This window comes from Peromyscus leucopus, chromosome 4 (genome assembly GCF_004664715.2).
Source record: "Peromyscus leucopus breed LL Stock chromosome 4, UCI_PerLeu_2.1, whole genome shotgun sequence".
NCBI classification, from domain to species: Eukaryota; Metazoa; Chordata; class Mammalia; order Rodentia; family Cricetidae; genus Peromyscus; species Peromyscus leucopus.
The window spans coordinates 139,412,896-139,434,925 of NC_051066.1; the positions used below are offsets into that span (position 1 = coordinate 139,412,896).

General features: G+C 46.5%; 2 protein-coding genes across 8 annotated transcripts in view; both read left to right on the top strand.

Annotated features, from left to right (window-relative positions):
- Positions 1 to 267: 267 nt before the first annotated feature.
- On the top strand, positions 268 to 5,336 carry Srsf6 (serine and arginine rich splicing factor 6). The gene is made up of 6 exons (XM_028868399.2): positions 268 to 535; positions 754 to 902; positions 2,170 to 2,294; positions 2,398 to 2,606; positions 2,761 to 2,844; positions 2,943 to 5,336. The coding sequence occupies exons 1-6, from the start codon at positions 429 to 431 to the stop codon at positions 3,286 to 3,288; spliced, it is 1,020 nt and encodes a 339-aa protein (XP_028724232.1). The 5' UTR covers positions 268 to 428; the 3' UTR covers positions 3,289 to 5,336.
- Positions 5,337 to 13,299: 7,963 nt separating this feature from the next.
- L3mbtl1 (L3MBTL histone methyl-lysine binding protein 1) overlaps positions 13,300 to 22,030 on the top strand; it is a 38,595-nt gene continuing 29,864 nt past the window's right edge. For 2 of the 7 annotated variants that reach the window (XM_037205421.1, XM_037205422.1), the window contains exons 1-7: positions 14,339 to 15,865; positions 17,350 to 17,495; positions 17,814 to 18,031; positions 18,299 to 18,431; positions 18,639 to 18,789; positions 18,958 to 19,075; positions 19,902 to 19,983. In XM_037205421.1, the coding sequence (XP_037061316.1) occupies positions 17,360 to 17,495; positions 17,814 to 18,031; positions 18,299 to 18,431; positions 18,639 to 18,789; positions 18,958 to 19,075; positions 19,902 to 19,983 (838 nt within the window). In that variant the 5' untranslated portion in view covers positions 14,339 to 15,865; positions 17,350 to 17,359. Of the gene's footprint in view, positions 13,440 to 14,338; positions 15,866 to 16,423; positions 17,496 to 17,813; positions 18,032 to 18,298; positions 18,432 to 18,638; positions 18,790 to 18,957; positions 19,076 to 19,901; positions 19,984 to 22,030 lie in introns of those variants that run through there. The other 5 variants (XM_028868401.2, XM_037205420.1, XM_037205419.1 and 2 more) reach the window with 5 other exon arrangements.

Sequence of the window (22,030 nt, forward strand, 5' to 3'; positions counted from 1 at the left end):
AGAGACCGCTCTCCGCGTGCTTGGGCACGAGAGCAAGTTTCTTAAAAGGCACCACCAGGCAAAGGCCCCCGGTCTCGGCTGGGCACGGAGACGGGTACCGAGCGCCAGGCGAGCAGGACGGGAGCGAGGCCGGCTCGCGCCCCAGCCCCGCACGCGCCGCGGCCGGGCCACGCTCCCGGGAGCCGACCGCGGCGCGGGAGGAGGACGCGCTGCGCGCCGACGTCACGCGCCGCGCCCCGCCCCCCCGGACGCTTTATAGCGTAGGCCGGCGCGCGCGCGCGCACCATTGTGTGGCTGACTCGGCCGCCGCTGCGGTGTGAGGCGCGTGTTCGGGCCTTCGCCGTCCCCGCACCCGCACCCGCACCGCAGCCCTGCCCCGCGGCCCGCCGCACCTCAGCCAGCCCCCGGGAGCCCCACCCGCCACGGCCATGCCGCGCGTCTACATAGGACGCCTGAGCTACAACGTCCGCGAGAAGGACATCCAGCGCTTTTTCAGCGGCTACGGCCGCCTCCTCGAGATCGACCTCAAAAATGGGTGAGTCGGGTCTGGGGGTCCGCGCCCCGCGGCGGAGGGAAGCCCCCCCAAGGACCGAGCCGACCAAGGCCGCGGCGCCGCGTGGCAGGGCCTCCAAAATGGCGGCGGCGCCTCGAGCGCGCGCGGGTCGGGGTGGGGGGGGAGGCCGCGGGAGCGCGCGGCGCCGGCTAACGACACGCCCGCCGCCGGTGCGCGGCCCGCGCTCCGCCCCTCCTCAGGTACGGCTTCGTGGAGTTCGAGGACTCCCGCGACGCCGACGACGCCGTTTACGAGCTGAACAGCAAGGAACTGTGCGGCGAGCGCGTGATCGTAGAGCACGCCCGGGGCCCGCGCCGCGACCGCGACGGCTACAGCTACGGAAGCCGCAGTGAGTTCTACCCCCGCGCGCTCCGCGTCCTGGGTACCGGGAGCGGGCGGCGGGTGCAGTCGCGGGGTGGGGGGGGCGGGGGCAGGTGCAGGGTGGGACCTCCCCAACCCGGGCAGGCGCGGAGGCAGGGGGTCGTTGGCCCTGGGTCTTCCCGGGGCCCCTCTTCCCTCCACGCATGCTCGGGTAGCCATGGGACACCGGAGCGCGGGGATTGGGTCGGGTGGCTAAGTTTGGAAGGGGTGGCTTCAATTGGCCCTCGTTGGCACTGACGTGGGTTCTGCCCGCATTGAAAGCGAGGGTTGCTTGTATTTGTAGTTTTCCCCCTTGCTTATCTGTCAGTGCTTTAGCTAGCGTGGAGGAAGTTTTCGAGGAAAGCTGGGGTGGAGGTGGGGCAGGGGGCGGGGAGAGGGGCGGAGCCTGAAGCATAAGTCTTAGGTGGGAGACTTGGCGAGGGCCAAAGAAAATGCCATTTTAAACTAATGTGGTAGAGCACCACAAAGTAAATGTAAATAAGCTTTATGCTGCATTTGAATTAGTTGGGGCATGTTACTGGGAGGGGGTTGGGGGGATTTTGGTTATGTGAAATGTTTATTGTTGAAATTGTTGCATGTTGAATTCAAACTTTTTAACAAGTCCTTGATGTTTCAATTTAAAAGTGACCAATGGGGCTGAGGCTGTGTCCACTGAGGCTAAGATGACTGCCTTTCCTGATTGGCCTTGGCTTTTCCATACATTGTGTGACCCTTGCCCTATGACCCTTTGGCTGACCTTACCGGAAGCCATGACGACAGCAGCCTTTTGCCATTAGACGCAGGGTGATGGTGAGGATTCCAAGGGTTAGACAAAACTGGTTAATCTGAACTAGGTGACTGTTACCTTGCGTGTTTTGTGGCCAAACCACCACCAAAAACCTCACACTGTGATGTAAGTACTTAGTGTAACTAGTAAACATTTTTGTAAAATGTAGAAATGCATGTAATCAGTTAAGTTTTATATTTTACAATGTTCTGTAAAATAAAACTTAGCGAGGTAAATTGAATAAAGGAGCAGTCACTCTCTAACAGATTGTAGGAGAGGGTTAGTTGGATTTAGTCTATTTGACTTGCCCTTAATTTAATTTGTGGCAAATCACAAATGTATCGAGGGTTTAGCAGTATAATAGCAAAGTCCTACTCCAGTAATAAACGTTGCTATGTTTGTACTAACTTTCAAAAACATGTGTACCTGTCATTGCAATGCATCTAATTACTCCCTCCGTGTGATAAAGGTGGTGGAGGTGGATACAGCAGTCGGAGAACTTCTGGCAGAGACAAATATGGACCACCTGTTCGTACAGAATACAGGCTTATTGTAGAAAATCTTTCTAGTCGCTGCAGTTGGCAGGACTTAAAGGTATGGCCTGGGTTTAAATGACAGTGGGCAGTCATTTCCTTAAGAGTTAGTGCTACATAGATGTGCTTTAGATTCCTGGGGCTTATCAGTCTTACTGTTTTAGGATTTCATGCGGCAAGCAGGAGAGGTGACTTATGCAGATGCCCACAAAGAACGCACAAATGAGGGTGTAATTGAATTTAGATCCTACTCCGACATGAAGCGTGCTTTGGATAAACTGGATGGCACAGAAATAAATGGCAGAAATATTAGGCTTATTGAAGATAAGCCACGAACAAGCCATAGGCGCTCTTACTCTGGAAGTAGATCCAGGTAACATGAGATGCTGGGGCGGCTTGTAGTTTTCATTGTTGCTTAATTGAACTTGCAGCTTTTCTTGGTTGTAGTAAGCAGATACTTCAGCCACAGCTGAGTAGTACAAATGCATTCTTAAAGAGATTAAAATGTCACTGTCTCTTGTGTGTAGATCACGGTCTAGAAGACGGTCACGGAGTAGGAGTCGCAGGAGTAGCCGCAGTAGATCTCGAAGTATCTCAAAAAGTCGCTCCCGGTAAATAATGTGGTGTTGGGTCTCTTAATTTTACCTGTTGGTGGAGTACATATGTTTTCTGACAAGATACTGAAAGAAATCTGGCTTTTCTTACACAGATCTAGGTCGCGGAGCAAAGGTCGATCCCGGTCCCGCTCAAAAGGCAGGAAATCCAGATCAAAGAGCAAATCTAAGCCCAAGTCTGATCGGGGTTCCCATTCACACTCAAGAAGCAGATCTAAGGATGAGTATGGGAAGTCCCGAAGTAGGTCACGTTCTCGGTCCCCCAAAGAAAATGGAAAAGGCGATATAAAGTCAAAATCCAGATCCCGAAGCCAGTCTCGATCCCATTCACCTCAGCCTGCTCCACCTTCAAAGGCTCGTTCCATGTCCCCTCCGCCAAAAAGAGCTTCCAGGTCCCGTTCTAGATCTCGTTCAAGGTCCAGATCAAGTTCCAGAGATTAACCCTGAACTCTATGTTCTTTGCACACTATAACGGAACACTTTCCTACTTGCTTAGGCAGTTACTCTTCCGAGTTTGTACTTGGCCTCTTCTTCAAGAGGATGTCCTGAAAGGGGAACACAGGAATTTAATTTGTGGCCAAATTTAATGAGAAACAGATGAGGTTCTAAAATGGTGGTATGACGCCCTCTCCCTTCTTTGTAGAATTAAGATAATTTTGATTTTATAGCCTTTGAGCCTAAAATAACTTTTGTAAAGATTAAGCTCATTTAGATTTTTTTTTTTTTTAATATTGCAGCAGAATCTGCTGCAGGGTTCTGTTTTGTTTGCTTATTTTTAAATTAACTGTTTGAAGCTTTGGATACTGCAGGCTTTAGAGGGAGAACCCAATTTTTCAATTATGTTGGCTTTTTATGAAGCTCGTTAAATAAAAGTTTGCTACCAAGATGATTGCCTTATTGAATAGGTCACTATTAGGACCCTGTAAGTGTTGATACCTGCCATTTCTGGAGAGAGTGTAAATTCCACTGAAGTGTAAAACAAGGCAAGCCTCAGACCAGCAATAAATTCATCAGTTCGGATAACCTTATTTTGTGCTGTTAATCAAATCTACCAAAGTTTTTTTATCTGCCCCATTGATTAGTTGAGTTAAAAGTAAAAGGGACTTTGTAGTTAGTGTCACAAGATTTTGTCTAATTAATAGGTTTTTAAATAAATGAAACTAAAGGATTACAATTTGAACTCAAGAAGTAGGTCCTAGTACTTGGGATCTTGTTATCCTGTGTTCTGGAAGTGGTCATCGTGATTAGTGTTAGTGTATATGGTTTGGTGGTCTTTAATGTTTGGAAAACAGAAGTAGCCTTTCTTTGATTAGAAATTTAGTTATCTTATTCAAAGTGGAAAAGCGCATATGCTGCATTTCTGCTGAAAAGTGATTATATTTTAACAGGTGCTTAGCAGACTATTTGATAAGATATTTGCTGGTTAAAATTCTTTCCAACAATCAGTCCTCACCGTATTGGTGGAGCATTTGTGGTTGGTTTGAAAAAACAGTGACATGGATAAGCTAAAATGCTTTGTACTTTGTAAAGTATAATGAATACTGTGGAAACCAAGTTAAAATGAATAGTGCAAACTTGTAGGAATAACTGGATTCACAGTTTCCATGCATCCAAATGCCCAGTTAAGACTGCAATCCATAAGTGAATTACCTTACAACCCTTTCATTGTTTGGACATTTTAAAGTCATTTCATCCTAAATACTTAACCTCAGTCTTTAGTCAAGGTGTAGATGAATTGGCTAAGGTTTAATACCTTCCTCGGCTGTTGCTACATAACCTAGCAAAGGTTGGGTTATAATAAAACATAGTGTTGTAGGGATGGTGTGTGGGACTAAATAATCAGAAGACATGGCAATAAAATGAGGCTGAGTGGAAAAAATGGATATTCAAGGACCTAGATAGGTGTTAGTAGCTGGGAATACTTGGCAACAGGGAAAGGAGAATGTTTTCAAGAAATGTCTTTCTGTTACAGAATCTTAGAGATTTAACTTTAGGATGTAGTGTCAAATAAAGCTGCTGCTTCAGTCAGTCATCTTTCCTTTGATGCTTTGTTTAGATAAGTTTATAAGAAATGGGTTTATTTTTCCAGTGTACATTTCAGAAGTTAAAATTGTTTCTGGTTGTAGTTTACTATTTTGCCTGTTCAGAGACAGAAGTGATGGCTCTTTAAGAATTGGGTTTGACCAAAGTTCTTTGTTTTCAGGGAAAAATATAATAAAAGCTTTCTGAGCCACAGCCTTCTAAGGAGGAAAGGCTATCAGTAAAATTTGACTCTTCTGACTGCACGCATCTTCAGCTGGGCTTGCCGTCTGTTAATGTAGTACATGATGGAGGCATTTGACTATTTCTAGCTGCCCCAATAAGTAATATAACGTATAGGTAAATGCCAATGCCTGTATAATTTTCCTAGTGGGGGCAAAGGCTGTTTTATTAAAACTCTAGGCCTATTTCATATCTGTAGACCCTAGTTATTAAATGCACTAAACAAACCACTGCATTTCAAGCGTTGGCCTTAGCAGAATTGACTGACTTAAAATGTTTAGTTCCTTACTGACTAGTGAATTCTGTTCCCTGCCAACTAATGCGCAGAATCTAAGAGTCCCATCTTGCACACATTGGTTGATGCCCTGGGTGGAGTATCAGCAGCACCAACTGATAAAAAAGAGCACAAGAGAAGTGGGGAACATCTTGAGTCCAGTTGGACGTGATAGCGTTTCTTGATATGCCACAGTGCCTTTATGGCCAGTTTGAGTCCTGCCTACTTCGGTCTTTATGTTCCCACTCCTCCTGTGTTGACATTGCTTTCATCTTGGATATTCTTTTTTTCTACTTTGTTAACCTATTTTATGCATACTCAATAAAATGCTTACCAAGGGAAAGACTTGTTCTGAATTTATTGTGTTGTCCCTTGGCACAAAGTACTTGGCCCGTAGTTTTTTTGAATTGTAGTTAGCATTGGCTAGCCATTGATGTATGTTCTTGTTTTAGCTCTAGAAAGCAGGGCTTGGGGACCGACAGTAGATGGTTTGTTCTGTGTTCCTAATAACTTGCTTCATTTTCATGTGTTTACTCTTGTCCATTTTTTCTTGTGGTTGATATTTTTCAATACCGTTTCTCAAGTTAGGAAGTTTAAAATACCTTGCAAATCCTTAACCTATGTCCTTAATCCTGGGCACTCTAGACTTTCCTTCAATACCATTGCGCTCCTATTGCTTAATCTTGTTCTTAAAAGCTTCACCTGTGGTTGATCTGATTTCAGATACATGGTGGGAACCTAGTGTGGAGCTTCATTTTCTTGTTTTTAATAATAATATAGGGCTGTAAGTATAGTTCAGGATGAGCGTTTAATTTTAGTATGTGTAGTGCCCTGCATTCAGTTCTCATTACACAAGCAGCTCTCTCACATATACACAGGGACTGATTGTAGTGTGGTACTCACTCTTAATCTTAATTAATCTTAGAATATAAAATAATTTTGTGAGTCCAGTTACTAAGGTAAGGCACTACTTAAAGTATCTTTTGTTAGGCTGGTCTCTCAGACTATAGCTAAGGATGACTTTGGACTTGTGATCTTCAGGCAGTGTCAATGGCATGTACTATCACACTTGTACATGTGCGTGTCGCTTTTTTCTTGACACAATGCATTTAGGGCTGGCCTCCAACTCAGCAATCCTACCACCTCGGACTCTTTGAGTACTGGGATTATAGGCATGAGCCACCACACCACATCTGTCTTAAAACAGTTTGTTCACACCTTGAGTAATACATAACTTGATTTTACACAATATGTGGCAATGAGTTATAATGAATATTCTGTTGAATGTACAGCATACATTCCTCAAAATTGAAATTTTATTTCGTGTAACATGAATTACAACACATTCACAAGGCTACTTCAAGCTTATGTATTTTCAGTCCGTGACTGTATCTTGAATAGGAAGTATATTTATAAATTCCTAACCACAGTAAATGTACCAGTTTGCTAAAAGGGTGGCTTAATACAGTTGTCTTCCAGTTCCTAAATAAATAGCTTTTGTAGGTAGACCTGACTCTTAGTAACTCACAGGCTTCTATTGCATTTAGTAAAGTGATTGACACTGGTTTGACCGGAAAGGAATTTCAATTCCAAAATAAAATGTAAACAAAGGTAATGCAGCAAAATCCCCCTATGATTCCTTGGAGAAAGCAGGACATGCTAGTATTTTTGGTTTTTTGAGACAGGGTTTCTCTGTAGCTTTGCGCCTTTCCTGGAGCTCACTTGGTAGCCCAGGCTGGCCTTGAACTCACAGAGATCCGCCTGGCTCTGCCTCCCAAGTGCTGGGATTAAAGGCGTGCACCACCAACGCCCGGCAATGCTAGTGTTATACTTCTTTGGAGATGCTTCTTGACAGTCTGAGTAATAGATCATACATAGAGTAATATCCCAGGGCACTGATTACAGTGCACTAGTCCTCAGCCAACAAAACCCCCAACCATTTTTAGGTCACTATATATAATAACCATTAGGCCATTATTTGGGAAATGACAATCTGCAAGAGGAAGTTTTGAAGGGTTAAGAGTATACAAAGCACAGTTGGTAAATGTAGCAAATCCATTTTGTTCATTCATGAATGGCCTTTGTGTACTAAATATGTGTTGAATTCATGTTTTAAGACAGTGCTCTGACCTAGGTGGTCTCAAACTCACAACAGTCTTGCCTCGGCCTGAGAGCTAGGATTATAGGCATGTGCCATGACACTTGATATTGCTATTACTTTTATAGTGAATTTAAAATACTAGTAAGAATAGTGGGATGAGCTACCACCCACTTAAGCTTTAACAGTATATACCTGTGCACTTCCAATTTTGAAGGTAACCCTAGGCATTTAATAATGGTAATAATATAGTACATAATTTTAGAGGGCATCTAAAATGTGGCAAAAGCCTGTAATCCAACACAAGATGATTTTTGAGATCACAGTGAACCTGGGCTAAAGAGGTAAGATTGTCCCAAAAAGGATGGGTTTCTAAATCCATTTTCCCATTGCTCCACCTTGATTGAAGAAGCTGGGTCACTGTATATTTTCCTAATCTTGGTTTTGCTCTAGTTAAGTATATTCTGTGCCTTGCATTTGCTGTAAATGGATAGGTTTTAGATTGTTACTTTTCACAGATGTTTACCTAAACCACCAACTGGGGACTTGTTTGAAATGCAGCTTCTCAGGTCCCCCACCCCACCCTCAGACACATTGACCCAGAAATAACTGGGTGGAATCCAGCCTTACATGTCCCAATAAGCTCTCAAGTGGTTCTAATGTGGAATTTTGAAAAGGGTGTGGGTTTAGACTGCCTGTACCAGGCCCAACAGAGCAGAGAGAAACCATTCATGCTGAAGTTTGAAGTGATGCAGAAAGCAAAGTTGTTTAGTAGCCTTCCAAGAAATGAGAAAGTCCTCACTTAGGCCCGTCCTACCTGGCCTGAAAAGGAAGACCTTCTGCTTTGGCCTTTATAAGAAAAGGAACACTGAAATGAAGGACCCCACCTTCTTCTGTTCCTTCAACCCTCCTCTGCCTGTGAAGCCATTCTGCTCAGTTCATTTCTAAGGTAGATGGTGCCTGATTCTAGAGGCAGAAAAGACAATTTTATCTTTAGATTTACTAATTATTTGTAGTTTTGTGGTAGTTGTGACTACACTCAGTTCTGAGTTCCCCTAACAGAATGGTTACCTTAATACAATGTTGTGGGCCTGGGTTGTATTTAAGTTAGCTGTGGGTTTGATACATTGCACTCCAAAACACACCACTGCCATCACAGATGAGCTCCACATGTTCAGTCACTTCCTCATCAAGTTCCACTGGCTCTGCCACCCAGAGCCTGCTCTGGAGCTGAGTGTATGGCACCTGCCTATAATTTCAGTACAGTTGAGTCACAGCTGGGCCAGGAGTGTTAACAGATGTAGTGTTAAAGCACATACAAGTGGCAGTGCCTGCCACTGCAAAAAGCTGGAGCCACACCCAGGTTTTCAGGAAAGTGCTTATGTAGCTAGTAACAATCTGCATTCCAAAGCTCTGGACTCCTGAGACCTCCGTGCTTTGTGGCGTTCTGTAGTAGGGAGCAAAGCTGCTGGGACTTTGTGCGTTCTAGGCAGGTATTCCACCACAGCTCTAGTCCTAACTCATAATGGCATTTTTTCTTACTGCTGTTACACATGTGGATGTTAAAAGACTGCATTCAGAAGCCCTCTCCTGCCATGTGGGTCCTGGAAATCAAACTCAAGTGACCAGAATTGGCAGCAAGTGCTTTTAGCAACTGGGCCTCCCGGCCACCTCAGTAGTATTTTGATTAGGAATTAGAGGATTCTACTCCTTCAGCAGTACACATCATTTCTTCCTTCTCCTCCACCATAAGTTCCCGTATGATGACTACTGTACTTCAACTCTAAAAGCATGAAGAGCAAGCAAGCTGTCAGTATAGTTGAATGTTGGTACCTGTAGGTTCAAGAGGTAATAGAGCATCTGTAGTCTTAGGGTGGACTCACAAGCCAAAAAGTGAGCTTCCTTCCTGTATGAAAGCTTACAGGAGGCCATTGTTTGGGATTTAGCTCCAGCAGTAGACCCTAAAAGAACAGACCAAATTGGGGGTGAAAGAGGTGGTTCAACAGGTAAAAGCGCCTTCCAACAAGCCTGACAGCCTGACTCCAGTCCTTGGGACCCACATGGTCAAAGAACTGCAAGTTGCCCTCTAGACATGTAAACATGTTGCACGCACACACAAAACATAGAATGTGTAAACACCACAATAGACCAACATGGAGTTATTTCTGGTAAAAGTTCTGTTAACAACCCAAATTAAGCTATTTAGGTGACTTTCCAAGAAATCAAGTGAAAGCAAAATTTCAAAAACCAGTCTCAGCAGGATAGGGAGGTCCCCTCTGCCCTAATAATTACAAAGAAAGAAGTGTGCAGGCTAGAGAGAGATGACTCAGTGATTAAGAGCACTGGTTGCCCTTTGAGAGGACCCGGGTTCAAATCCCAGTGCCACATGGTAACTCCAATCCCAGGGGATCCAGGCACACAAGAGGAACACAGATGTAACATGCAGGCAGAACATGCTTATAAAGCGGTCTGAAGGTAACCTGTTAACAGTATGGTACCTTGTTATGTTGCCCAGGCAAGCCCAGAACTGGGCTCAAGAAATCTTGCCTCGGTCACCAGAACTACTACATGAATGTGCCTTTGTTCTTCAAATTGTACTGGTATCTCAAGTCAGTGTGGATACTGCTCTTCCCTACTTAACAAGTCTGCTGATGGTTAAATGGGCAGGTTGTAACCATGACTCTGGTGTTTTGTCTCTTTGGAGTAGTACATTTAATTGTACAAGTGAATCACTTGCCCAGAACAGATTTTGCATTGCCTTTCTAGCTTCAGTATGAGTGCCAAGAGGGTAGGCCCAGGGAGATGGCTCACCAGGAAAAGCTTTGCCACACAAGCTTACCATCAGGAGTTTGATCCTTGCAACCCATGGTGGAAGAAAAGAACTGACTCCCAAAAGGTGTCCTCTTGACCTCTGTTCATGAGCCTTGGCACACATATACCTGCACTCACACATCATACAATACTTTTTAAAGGGTGGGATGAACTTAGAGTCCCAGTGCATGTGGTATGAGCTTAGGGATTCGATCCTCGTGTGACTTGTCTCCACTACGCACTGAGCATCCAAACAAGGGAAAACACTTCCTGAGCCGTGAGGTAGTTGCCAAAGGCCTGATTCTTGGTCTCTAATAAAGACCAAATTTGGCTATCTGCCTTAAGAGTCATAATAGTGACTAAATTGGGCCCATTATACCTGTGATCCCAACTACTCGGGAGGCTGACAAAGGATTATATGAGACTGTCTCAATATGTTTTGTTTTTTTATAAAAGAAGGGGTTTGGTTTTTTGGGTTGGTTGGTTTGCTCTAGCATGCATGAATCCTTAGGTTAGAATCCCAGTAAAGAATTTAGTATGGCAGGCCTGGAAGGAATGGGACCAGTGCCATAAGCCCCTTCAAGGTACTAACGGAAGCTTGACTACTCCCGAAGAAGAGACAGAACTCAGGGCAAGAAATACACATAGCCTGGTCATACAGGGCTAGTTCTATGGAGTTATTGCTGCCACCTGGGAAATCATTGAGTGGGCAGTTAGGTTCTGACATAAGATTACCAGCCTGCAGGGCTGTTTCTGGAAGTCAGTATAAGCTGAGGGGAAATGACTTAGAACAAACCAGAGGTAAAAAATGGAGTCAGTCGGTAATGACTGTTTACTCTGGTGAAGGAAGCAAAGGACAATTTCAAAGGGGCCCCCATTCTGAAGTGAGTGAGTAGTCTAGACAGAATTTCATTCCCAAGTCCACAATACCATAAGGGCTTAATGTCCCATCTGCTGTCACTGTGAGTGATAAAACCCAAGACTAGCCGCTTGGGCCTTGCCCAACCCCAAAACTACCTTCACAAGAAGAGATGCCAGGGCAGAGTTGCTGCTTCCCTCTGCGCTGCTGCTCCTGACAATTTCCCCTTACAAGTTCAGCGAATTTACTTCCAATCCTGTTTTGCTTGCTTCTTGTAATACTTTTAACTTGTGTATGAGTGTTTTGCTTGCATGTCTGTATGTAGTATGTATGTATGTATGTATGCATGTGTACCACAGAAGTTGGCATCAGATCCTCTGAAACTAGAGTTACAGATGATTATGAGCCACATGGCAAACGTAGGTTCTCAGCAATAGTAACAAGTGCTCTAAACCACTGAGCCACCTCTCCAAGCCCCCTTGTGATATTTTATGTAGCTTTTTTAGGTGTCTGTTAGAAGGGTTCCAGATTTGCACAATCTGACGTGTCTGTGGAAGCAGAAATGTTTCCACATGTGAAGGGCAAAACCCTGTTATTCTGAGACCCTGGAACTACTGCAACAATGACTTCAACTCCTAATGAAACAGAAGTGTGGGCTGCTTCCAAACAACAGTTTCCTCCACGATTCTCTATGCCAACACCATCTGGGCCCATTCTTGGGGAGGGGGTGGAATGTGAAGGAAGCACTGGACTTGCTCACTCTCTCCTAAAGGCAAGCTGGGACCAGAGGGTAAAGTGAACATAGGAACAGAGCTGCCCACATCACATCAGCTTGGAAGCGGCTCTCCATCCCTGAAGGTGTTGGAATGAACAACAGGTATTAAGACTAATGAGGATGTAAATGGGCAGAAAATAGCAACTGAAGTCTATGTGGGCTGTTTCTGGATCCCACCTGCTCAAATTCTATACATCTGTTTGAATCACTAAAAGATGGATTGTAATTAAGAAATCATGTGTTCTAATAGATTTACCCCTTTAATACTTAACCATCTTGGAATCTTAAATAGAGTCTGAATAGAGATAAAAGACAACTGTGATGGTTGTGTGTTGGTGTATATAAAGAGGCTTCTATGATTATGGCAATCTCCTTTTTCTGACTAATCTTGTCCCTATGAACACAAAATGTGATTAAAACCGTCGAGGCCAGACAGAACACATGAAAAGAACATTTAAAATCCGCATAAATTTAAACTGTTGGTCACAGCAATTGGGAGAATTTACCATTTAACTATTTTTCATCTAGTCTGGGAGTCTAAGGATTTGGCTGATAGCTACCACCTAAGAGCCAAATAGACCTGCTTCTTTTTCTGTGAAATAAGGGGGTAAAATTAAAAACCAGTGTGTAAGGGGAAAGTGGGCCACTGAAGAATCAATTAGACATTAATTAGTACCCACTCTGCTAGGAACTGAGAATACTAAAAACTGGTGGGTTTCCTTCATCCTAGAGCGCAGGCCCTCCTAAACTCTTGAATTACTCAAGTCTCTGTGACGTTACAGCCCTGGGGCCGGAATAAGAACCAATGAAAGTAGAGGTCTTGTAGAGACCGTGAGTTAGGGAAATGGAGGGCAAAAGAGGAGCCGGTGACTTGTTGGAATCAACACCACAGGAACCATTATCGAACTCTGGAACACAGCATGACAGCCTTCCAGTATTGACTGTGATGTTGCCAGGACACATCAGCCAGTGGCAGTGGGTCACCCAAAGGCTGGCACGTCTGGAGTCCTTCATGCCAGCCAAGCTCAAGGCCAGACCCGCCGGGTGCCAGGCTTCCTTGCTCTTGCTGTGCGTGCTCTTCACCAGTCCTAGGAGAGTTGCCCAAAATTCCTGAAGTCCCCTTCTCCAAATGTGGGACCCGGGTGTATGCAGGGGTGCGCTTTGCCTGGTACAGACCATTCAGCTGGAGGTCCATCTGGCTGGGTGCTGCTCCAGGCTCCGTGATTCCCAGAATACTGTAAGAATCTCCACCCACTTCTCCGGAGAAGCTAGCGGGTCCCGTGAGGAAGCGGCAATTAAGCCTGCACCCCCATCCCCACCCCCCACCCCCCACCCCCCGGCTCCGACCGAAAGCAAAAGCGGCAACATGGGTCCATGGCCGCTCAGACCAGGCGGCTAAGGAGCTCCGCGCTGCGCTCTGCAGGGAACGGGCCCGCCCCCCTGTGTGCGCAGGCGCGCGCCGCACCGGGCTCCCACGGTCACTTGGCGCGGGCTGCGCTCGCTAGCCTTGCAGGTAAGCACGGGTCGGTGGGCTCGGGCTGGGTGTTCCCGGAACATCACACCCCGGTCCCGGCCGGCCGGCGCGGCGAGTGCTGGTGTCCTGTGGGCCCCGCCCCAGGTCCTTTCCCGGCTCCTGCCGCACCGACCGCGGGCTGGGGAGGTGGCTCCGCAGACCCAGAGATGGGCGCTGCCTGTGGGGGCTGCGGGATGCCGGGCGAGCGAGCCCACGGGCACTGCTATCTGCATCCAGAGCGGCGGGGAGGACAGAGGTTCGGCCTTGCAAAGAGATGTAATCAATTAAGAGTTTCCATTAATGAGAGGGTGTGGAGGGCGAGTTTGGGGTTTCCATAGGCCATTTGGCAAACTTTCCGCTGTCATTAATTTTCAATATTTTTAACAGAAAATGAGATTTTTAAAAAAAATTGGCTATAAAGCGAGAAAGAAAAAGCTAAAGAATTCCGCCATTTTGGCGTTTTAAAAAAGTAACCCTTCTGCAGAGCGGATGATCATTGACCGCCCCGCCCGCGACTGTCTGCATTAGTTAGTCTAGGGAGGCTGGTGGTGGGTTTGGACACTCCACCCGCTAGCGTCACGTTGCAGCTTTGGCGGGAGCGAGCTAGGGGACCCCCCCAAGTTTTCTGTGTGCCTCTAGCACTATTTCTCCTCTCTCCAACACTTACCACCAGGGCATTTATTGGGTGTCTACTGTATACAAGGCCTCAAAGGGCTCTGGGTGGAGTGTGTGTGGAAAGCTTGACAGACAGCAAGAGACAGCAGCGTGGACACGTTCAAAAATTGTTTGTTGCTGGGCGGTGGTGGCGCACGCCTTTAATCCCAGCACTTGGGAGGCAGAGCCAGGTGGAGCTCTGTGATTTCGAGGCCAGCCTGGTCTACAAAGTGAGATCCAGGAAAGGCACAAAGCTACACTGAGAAACCTTGTCTCAAAAAAACAAAAAAAAAAAAAAAATTGTTTATTGAACATCTGATATGTGCAACTACTCTCGTTTTAAGTAGGATTCCCTGGAAACACAGATTTCAGTGTAGGTTTATGGGAGTAGCCTTGTGAAGCCAGCAAGATGGAACAGAGATGGTAAAATGCTGGTAGAATCTCAACAGAGGCCTCAGCCTGTGGAGCAGCACGCCCTAACCCTGAGACGACCCTGCAGAGATGCCTTGAATGAAGGTAAAGGGGTGGGGCTTTTATAGCCCTCTGTCATCTGGTCATCTAGAGCTGATTTGGGGAGAGAACATTTGAATGAGAGTCCCCTGGCCAATCCCGGAGAACCTGAGGCTGGTGGCTGATGGTTATCTCCATTAGTCTCCAGAAGGGGGCCTCCTCTGACTCCCCTCCCCCTCACTGCAGGCTTTCTTCACACTGGCACTGGATCTCCGTTGCCCTCCCAACCTGCAATTGTTTTGGTGCTCCAAGGCTCCACTCTTTTCTCTGCATTCCCTTCTATGTCTTAAATATCATCTGTGTACAACAACTTTCAAGTATGTCTCCAGCTCCCACCCCCTCCTTTTGTCTTTAAAGTATAAGCCTCATGAGAGCTCTCTGTCTTGGTAGCACCAGTGTCCCCAGAGCATAGAGCAGTGCTGGCACTTCATTGGTTCTCCAGGACTTGCTGAGAGCAGACAGCAAGCCCTGTCGGAAGGGGCATCTTCAGCTGCTTCTCTGAGACACCTGCCACATGGGACTGGTTTTTGAAAGAGTTCTTTGAATAAGCAGCCACTCTTCATGATCGTCAGTATTTTAAATCAAAGATTTATTCTATTTAAAATCACTAAAAATGGTACAAAGGCATGGGTGGAGAAGTGGCTCAGGGTTAGGAGCACCTGTTGCTCTTGCAGAGGACCCAGGTTCAGTTCCCAGCACCCACACAGTGTCTGACAACCATCGGGAGCTCCAGTTTCAGGGGCATCAGAAGCCTTCTTCTGGTCCCAGCAGGTACTGCATGCCCGTGGTGCCCAGTCATACATTCCAGTAAGAGCAACTGTACACATAAAATAAAAGTAAATACTTCTAAGTGGTATAAACACTTAAGCTGTGAAAAGCAAAGTAAATTGGATTGAAATTTGGGGGATTCTGAATTATAAATTCATCTTGTTTGGGTTGAATGCTTCTTTAATTAGGCCACATATCTGACCTTATCTGTTTATACCATGGCTTTAAACTTGCAATGATAGACATCTGTAATATATTCCATTTTAGGGAGGAAACTCTTGGAAATAAATGAGCACACAAGAACAGCAAGGGGGCGGAGGGTAGGCACAAGACAGCAGCCATTGCAACCTGATTTTGCAAGTGGGCAGTGTCCATGGTATTGGCTAGAAGCTGCCAACCAACCTGAGTGTCTGTCTAAAGGGAGAGGAGTTCTGTTTGTCAAAGACTTGCTGGTTTCTCTACCTGATAGCCAGCATTCACCAGAGCCCCTTCAGGTAGGTGCCATTACCATGTTTATTTTATTTTACAGTTAAGAAAACTGAGGCTCGGGCTGGAGAGATGGCTCAGAGGTTAAGAGCACTGGCTGCTCTTTCAGAGGTCCTGAGTTCAATTCCCAGCAACCACATGGTGGCTCACAACCATCTACAATAAGATCTGGTGCCCTCTTCTGACTTGCAGTCATACATGCAGACAGAACACTATATACATAATTAATTAATTAATTAATTAATTAATTGATTGATTAATTAAAAAAGCGCTGGGTGGTGGTGGCGTACACCTTTAATCCCAGCACTTGGGAGGCAGAGCCATGCGGATCTCTGTGAGTTCAAGTCTATCCTGGTCTACAAAGTGAGATCCAGGACAAGCTCCAAAGCTACACAGAGAAACCCTGTCTTGAAAAAAAAAAACCCTGGCTCACAACCATCTGTAATGAGATCTAGTGCCCCCTTCTGGCCTGCAGGGATGCACACTGACAGAACATTGTATAATAAATAAATAAATATTAAAAATATATATATCCCATGTGTTTAAAAAAAAAAAAGGCAAAGAAAAGAAAACTGAGGCCCAGAGTGGGAAAGCTGCTCTCTGGAGTCACAGGTGAAAATGTAGAGAAGCTGAGCATCTAACTCAAGACTCTGTCCTGGACTCAGCCTCATGCTCCTTCCTTACCATTTAAGCCGTGGCTGCTAAGGGACAGCTGAGTAGCAACCATGCTACAGAATACTGTTCTCTCTCCTTCCCTCCCCTCCCCTCCTCTTCTCCATCCCCCAACCCGTCTGCTGGATTTGAACACAGGATTCATGCATGCTAGTCAAGTGCTTTGCCAATAAGCTTATACCTCTAGCTTCTGGACCTTGCACTGACTGGGTTTTCATATTGCTTACACTTTTGCTATTCAGGTACATGCATTTGTTCAAGAGAGGCTTCCACCGAGGCATTACACCCCTCTTTCAGCTAATCGTTCATGGCTGTGTCTGGGTTTGGTGGGAGTAGTGTACAGGGAAACACGAAAGAACAAGATCAGGAAAGATGTCACCTTCCACAAGGACCGACCTTGTTTGGATAGAGGAGAATGTGGTACCTGAAGACTCTTGAGTTCTCAAAGAAAGGGAACGGAAGTGGGGAATCAAGAAAGAGATGATTTGGACTTAGCCTGGCCTTTGTCACTGGCCAAAACAACCTTGGCCTGAATCACACTTCCTATGAGCCATTTCTACACAGTGTGTATGGTATCCTCACACATGCCATTTATGCCACAAATAATGAGCAGGGGAAGATGCAGGGCCTGGCCAGAGTTCTGTATAACCTGGGTGAAGGCCAGGAGTCAGACCTGATGCTGGTGTCCTAGGACATTCTACTCCTCTCAGAGATGAGACCTTTCTCCGCATGTTGCTGATGTGAAAGTGACCAGTTTCTCCTCCAAAAAGCCCTTCCCTCCCCCATCCTCATCATCCTGGTGGCTGTGTTTGATTTGTAGACTCTTCTGGATGGAGGGGCACACAGAAATGGAGATACTAAGGACACTGAAGGGATCTTCCACAGGGGAGGTCAGTGTGCACCTGGTGGCCAGAGACAGCGCAGGTTCCCGTCCTCCCCTGCCTGCAACTGCCTTTGTTATTCCTAGTAAGTCAAGGTCAGAGGTCTGGAGGTCACATGCTTGCTCAAGAGGGTGTGGATCGAGGGCAGATGAAGATGACAATTTTCCATCTTTTTATTATTGTGTTTTGTTCTGTTTTGTTCTGTTTGCGACAGGGTTTCTCTATGTAGCCCTGGCTGTCCTGGAGCTCGCTCTGTAGACCAGGCTGGCCTCGAACTCAGTGATCTGCCTCCTCTGCCTCCTGAGTGCAGGGATTAAAGGCATGTGCCACTACGCTCTGCTTTTCACCTGCACGGGTCACCAGGCTCATCTGTGCCCTGTCTTATCTGTGTATCTGTTTCTAGCCAATGCAGCTACCCTTGGTCTGCCCAGCACAGCCCTGGATGTGTCCTATCCCAGGGAGCCAGTCCATGTGGGCACCCTGGAGCGGGTGACTAGCACCAGCGAACCAGTTACTGCCACCATTCTGCCACAGCTAAGCACCGGGCCGGGGACCAATAGCACGGTCAGGCTTCTGGATTGGACAGGGGTTTCCACACCTTCAGCCGGGAGTGGCCTACGGGTTAGTGCCCAAGAGGATTGGCAGCTGTGGGGCGGGGCATGTGGGCTTGAAGGCGGGGCTTGAGGCGGAAAGGCTGAGGATGGTGGGCATGGTTTAGAGTGACTCATCCTGGGACTGGCTCCATAGGTGGAGGCGTGGTTGGGGAGGAGTGGGCGGAGTCTATAGACCTGAAGTGTAGCTGGCAGAGCAAAATAAAGTGTGGGTGACCCAAGGTGGGTAGAGAGCTAGTGCAGAAGTCACAGTCCTCAGAATTTTCTGCATCCCTAGTTCCGGATAAGCGAGTACGCGCCACTGAATATGATGGGAATAGAACGACCACCATGCCCGGAACGACAGCAAGAAGGGCTGGTCAGACATGAAGGTGGCCCTACTGGAGGCGATATGGACACCCAGCGCCCTGGTAGGATCCTGCTCCCCGGGGCAATGCGTGGGTGGGTGAGGCTCGAGCTTCCTGAGGACTCTTGGATGGGAATGTAACCAGAGGCAGTCCTAAGCGGAGAAGGCTTGAAGGATGCTGGCCAGTAGGAGATGGGCTGTAGGAATGTGGGCGGAGCCTGGATGTGGTTGTCCAGGGATGGGAAGACTAAGGCCCAGTGGGCTCCCACAGAAGATGTCCACCGGAACCCTCAAGAAGTCACCTCTCAGGAACCCCCAAAGGACGCGAGCTCCTGCGAGTGCCAGACTTGTGGGCCTCAACAAGGCACTGCCCCAGACCTGGGTTCTTCAGGCGACCACTGCCCTCCGCCTTTTCAGAAGCGGTAAGAACGACAGGTTACAGCCTTTCTCACCAGGTTTTGAGCCCTTAAGGTCCCTTTCCAGCTCTATGCTTAGGAAAATGTGGATACACTATATACTATAAACTGTATAGGGTTTTTTGGGATTTTTTTTATTGTTGTTTTTCTCAAATGAGACCGTTCCTTTTGTAGGTCAGTCATAGTAGAGAACTCAGGCTGTACTATCGCTTCTGAGCTCCTAAAACCCATGAAGAAGAGGAAACATAGGGAGTACCAGAGCCCATCAGAGGAGTCGGAGCCAGAGGCCATGGTAAAAAGAGGGGCTCAGGGGGAGAAATGTGAAGGTGGAGCCTCAGTTTTGTAGTCTTGTCAATCGAGGATGGGGGTTGGCGCTCCTATTGTGACCTACTCCCATATTTTCTGGTTCCATTTTGAATCAGGTATTAGACCTAATTAAAGGAAGGAAGAAAGGAGGAAGGGAGGGAGGGAAGGGAGGAAGGAAGGAAGGAAGGAAGGAAGGAAGGAAGGAAGGAAGGAAGGAAGGAAGGAAGGAAGGAATCACTTAGTATATAGCCCAGCCTGGATTTGAACTTACTCAGTAGATGTGACTGGCCTTAACCCCTATCGTTCTGCCTCTACCTCCTGACCACACCTCCTACAAATCACTCTCCTAGTTTTCTGTGGCTCCCATCCTGGCCTGGTGTCAGGGTTACAGCACACACAAGAGTACTGGCAGATGTGTGGCCGTGGAAAAAGAAAGCTCTGGAGTCTAGTACTAAAATGAGAGGTCAAGAAACACAGGGCTGAAGCTGTATATGCAGGAAGGTTCTCTTAGGCAGGTAAAATCAGCACAGAGCAGATGTTCACATACTCAGTTTCCCCATCCGGGAATGAGAGTTGTAGTCAGGCTGTGTGACGAGGGTACGTGTACTCACGAATCTATACCTCCCCCAATGGTACAGACCCAAACAATGACTGGCTGCAAGAGCAGAGATCTTGTAGTACCCTAGAGGAAACTCTTCCGATTTCGGGCGTAACATTGGACCAGATAGCCAGGCAGGGGCCAGGGACCAGAGGCTGAACTTACATCCCAACCCATGAGGACAGGAAGCTGGAGTCAGGCTTTCTTTCTGCAGAAGCAAGGAGAAGGAAAAGATCCAGAGGGACAGCCTACTGCCAACACCCCAGAGAGCGAAGATTGGAGCAGGAGCCAGCTGGGTATGGTGGCCTGTGTGTATTTATTGATGTCAAGTGTTTATATACTTTTAGGGGTGTGGGACTGAAGTGTGGGTCATGGTTGTGGTTGTATATGGTACATGTGAGCACAGGCTAGTGGATGTGAAAGAGGCCGAGTGAGACCGCTTGTGGTTTGTGCATGACTGTATGTTTATTCTTGGGGTTGTTTATCTTGCATTATTCAGCTGTGAGGAGGCCCTACTGGGAAGTCTGGGCTTGGTTTCTGAAGACTTGAGGAGCGTGTAGTATTACTTCCCCTTGGTGGTATTGGTAAGCCCACACTGTTCGTTAGCCTGGCCTTCCTTTTGGGGCCCCTTTCCTGGTCTTCTGCTTCTAAGAAAGAGGTCCTTCATAGCTAGCTTTAGCCCTCAGGCCTGCTGTTAGTATTTCTATAGTCCCAGGTGACAACTGTCAGCTGGATCTAAGCAGAGCTTATCATACTGGTAATCATCTATGTAGCAATTTAATGTCTTCCTCCCCAAACACTTAAATTTATCAACACAGGGCCTGAATTTATTTATCTGTTTATTCATAGTTTTATTACATTTATCTATTGGGGGGGGCACATATGCCTCGGAGCCTATTGGAGGTCAGGTGACAATTTTCCGGAGTCAGTTCTCTCCTTCCACCACATGGGTCCTGGGGATCAGTGATTGGTCGTCAGACTTGGCAGCAAGTGCTTTTACACACTGAGCCATCTTGCCAGCCCGAGACTAAGGTTATTAATCGCTGTGTCTTGGCCGTTTCGCCGAGAGCCTGGTTTAGAGTGGGTTCTCAAAGAATGCCTGTTCAGTGGGTGAACTGTGCCCACCAGTGGTCATCCCCACAAACCACCTTTACCCTCCAAATAACCAACAGTTTGCCTTCTGCATTTAGATTTGCCTGTTTGGGCCATTTCATTCAAATGGCATCATGCGTGTTGTCCTGTGTGGCTAACTTCATTCACTTTAGCATGGTGGTATCAAGGTCTAGCCATATTTTAGTATCCGTGGGGACTTTTTTCCCTTTTGTTGAATGACATCCATACTGTGGTTATCCATCAATTGATGGGCAGATTGCTTCTATTTTGGACAGTTATGTTCTCTTATCTGAATTATTGTACACAGTTTTATGTAGATTTATGCTTCATTTCTATTGGGCATATACCTAGGAGTGATTTTTTCTTTCACATAATAACTCTGTGTTTATCATTTGGATACATTACTAGGCTGTTTTCCAAAGTGGCTATACTGTAGTCTTACATCCCCGACAGAATGTGCAGGATTCTAGCTTATCCCTGTCCTCAACACTTAGTGACATCTCTTTGTTTTTCCCATCTTAGCCATCCTGTGGGGGTGGCATGCTATCTCCCTGTTGTTTGGACTTGTGTTTTCCTAATGACTAGTAAGTGATATGTTGGACATCTTTTTATGAATTTATTGGCCATTTATGTATTTTCTTTGGAGAAACTCAGACCCTTGCTTATTTTTAAATTGGATGTAAGCAGCTGACTCTATGTTAAAATGCTATAGTGACATACGGAATTGGGAGGGGCCTGAGAATATGAGTGTAGTTCAGTATAGACACCAGTCAGAATCAACTACAGGGACTCCCTTGCTTCTCACTTGCTTTCTCTTCCTCTCTTCCTCTTCCTCCCCAACCCCTTTCTTTCAGAATTCCTTTTGGCTTTTTTTTTTTTTTTTTTTTTTTTTAAGCAGAGCTGAGGACTGAACCCAGGGCCTTGCGCTTGCTAGGCAAGTGCTCTACCACTGAGCTAAATCCCCAACCCCTCCTTTTGACTTTTTAGGATGATTTTCTGTTTTGTTTTGAAACATGGTCTCACTGTGTAGCTCTGGCTGGCCTGGAACTTGCTACATAGACCAGACTGGCCTCAAATTAAGAGATCCATCTGCCTCTGTTTCCCTGGTACTGGGATTAAAGATGTGTGCCACCTCTCCTGGGCCTTTTGTTTTTTTTTTTATTCAGAGTCTCACTATACAACCTGGGTTGGCCTCAAAGGAATGATTCTCCTGCCTCAGCCAAGTGCTGA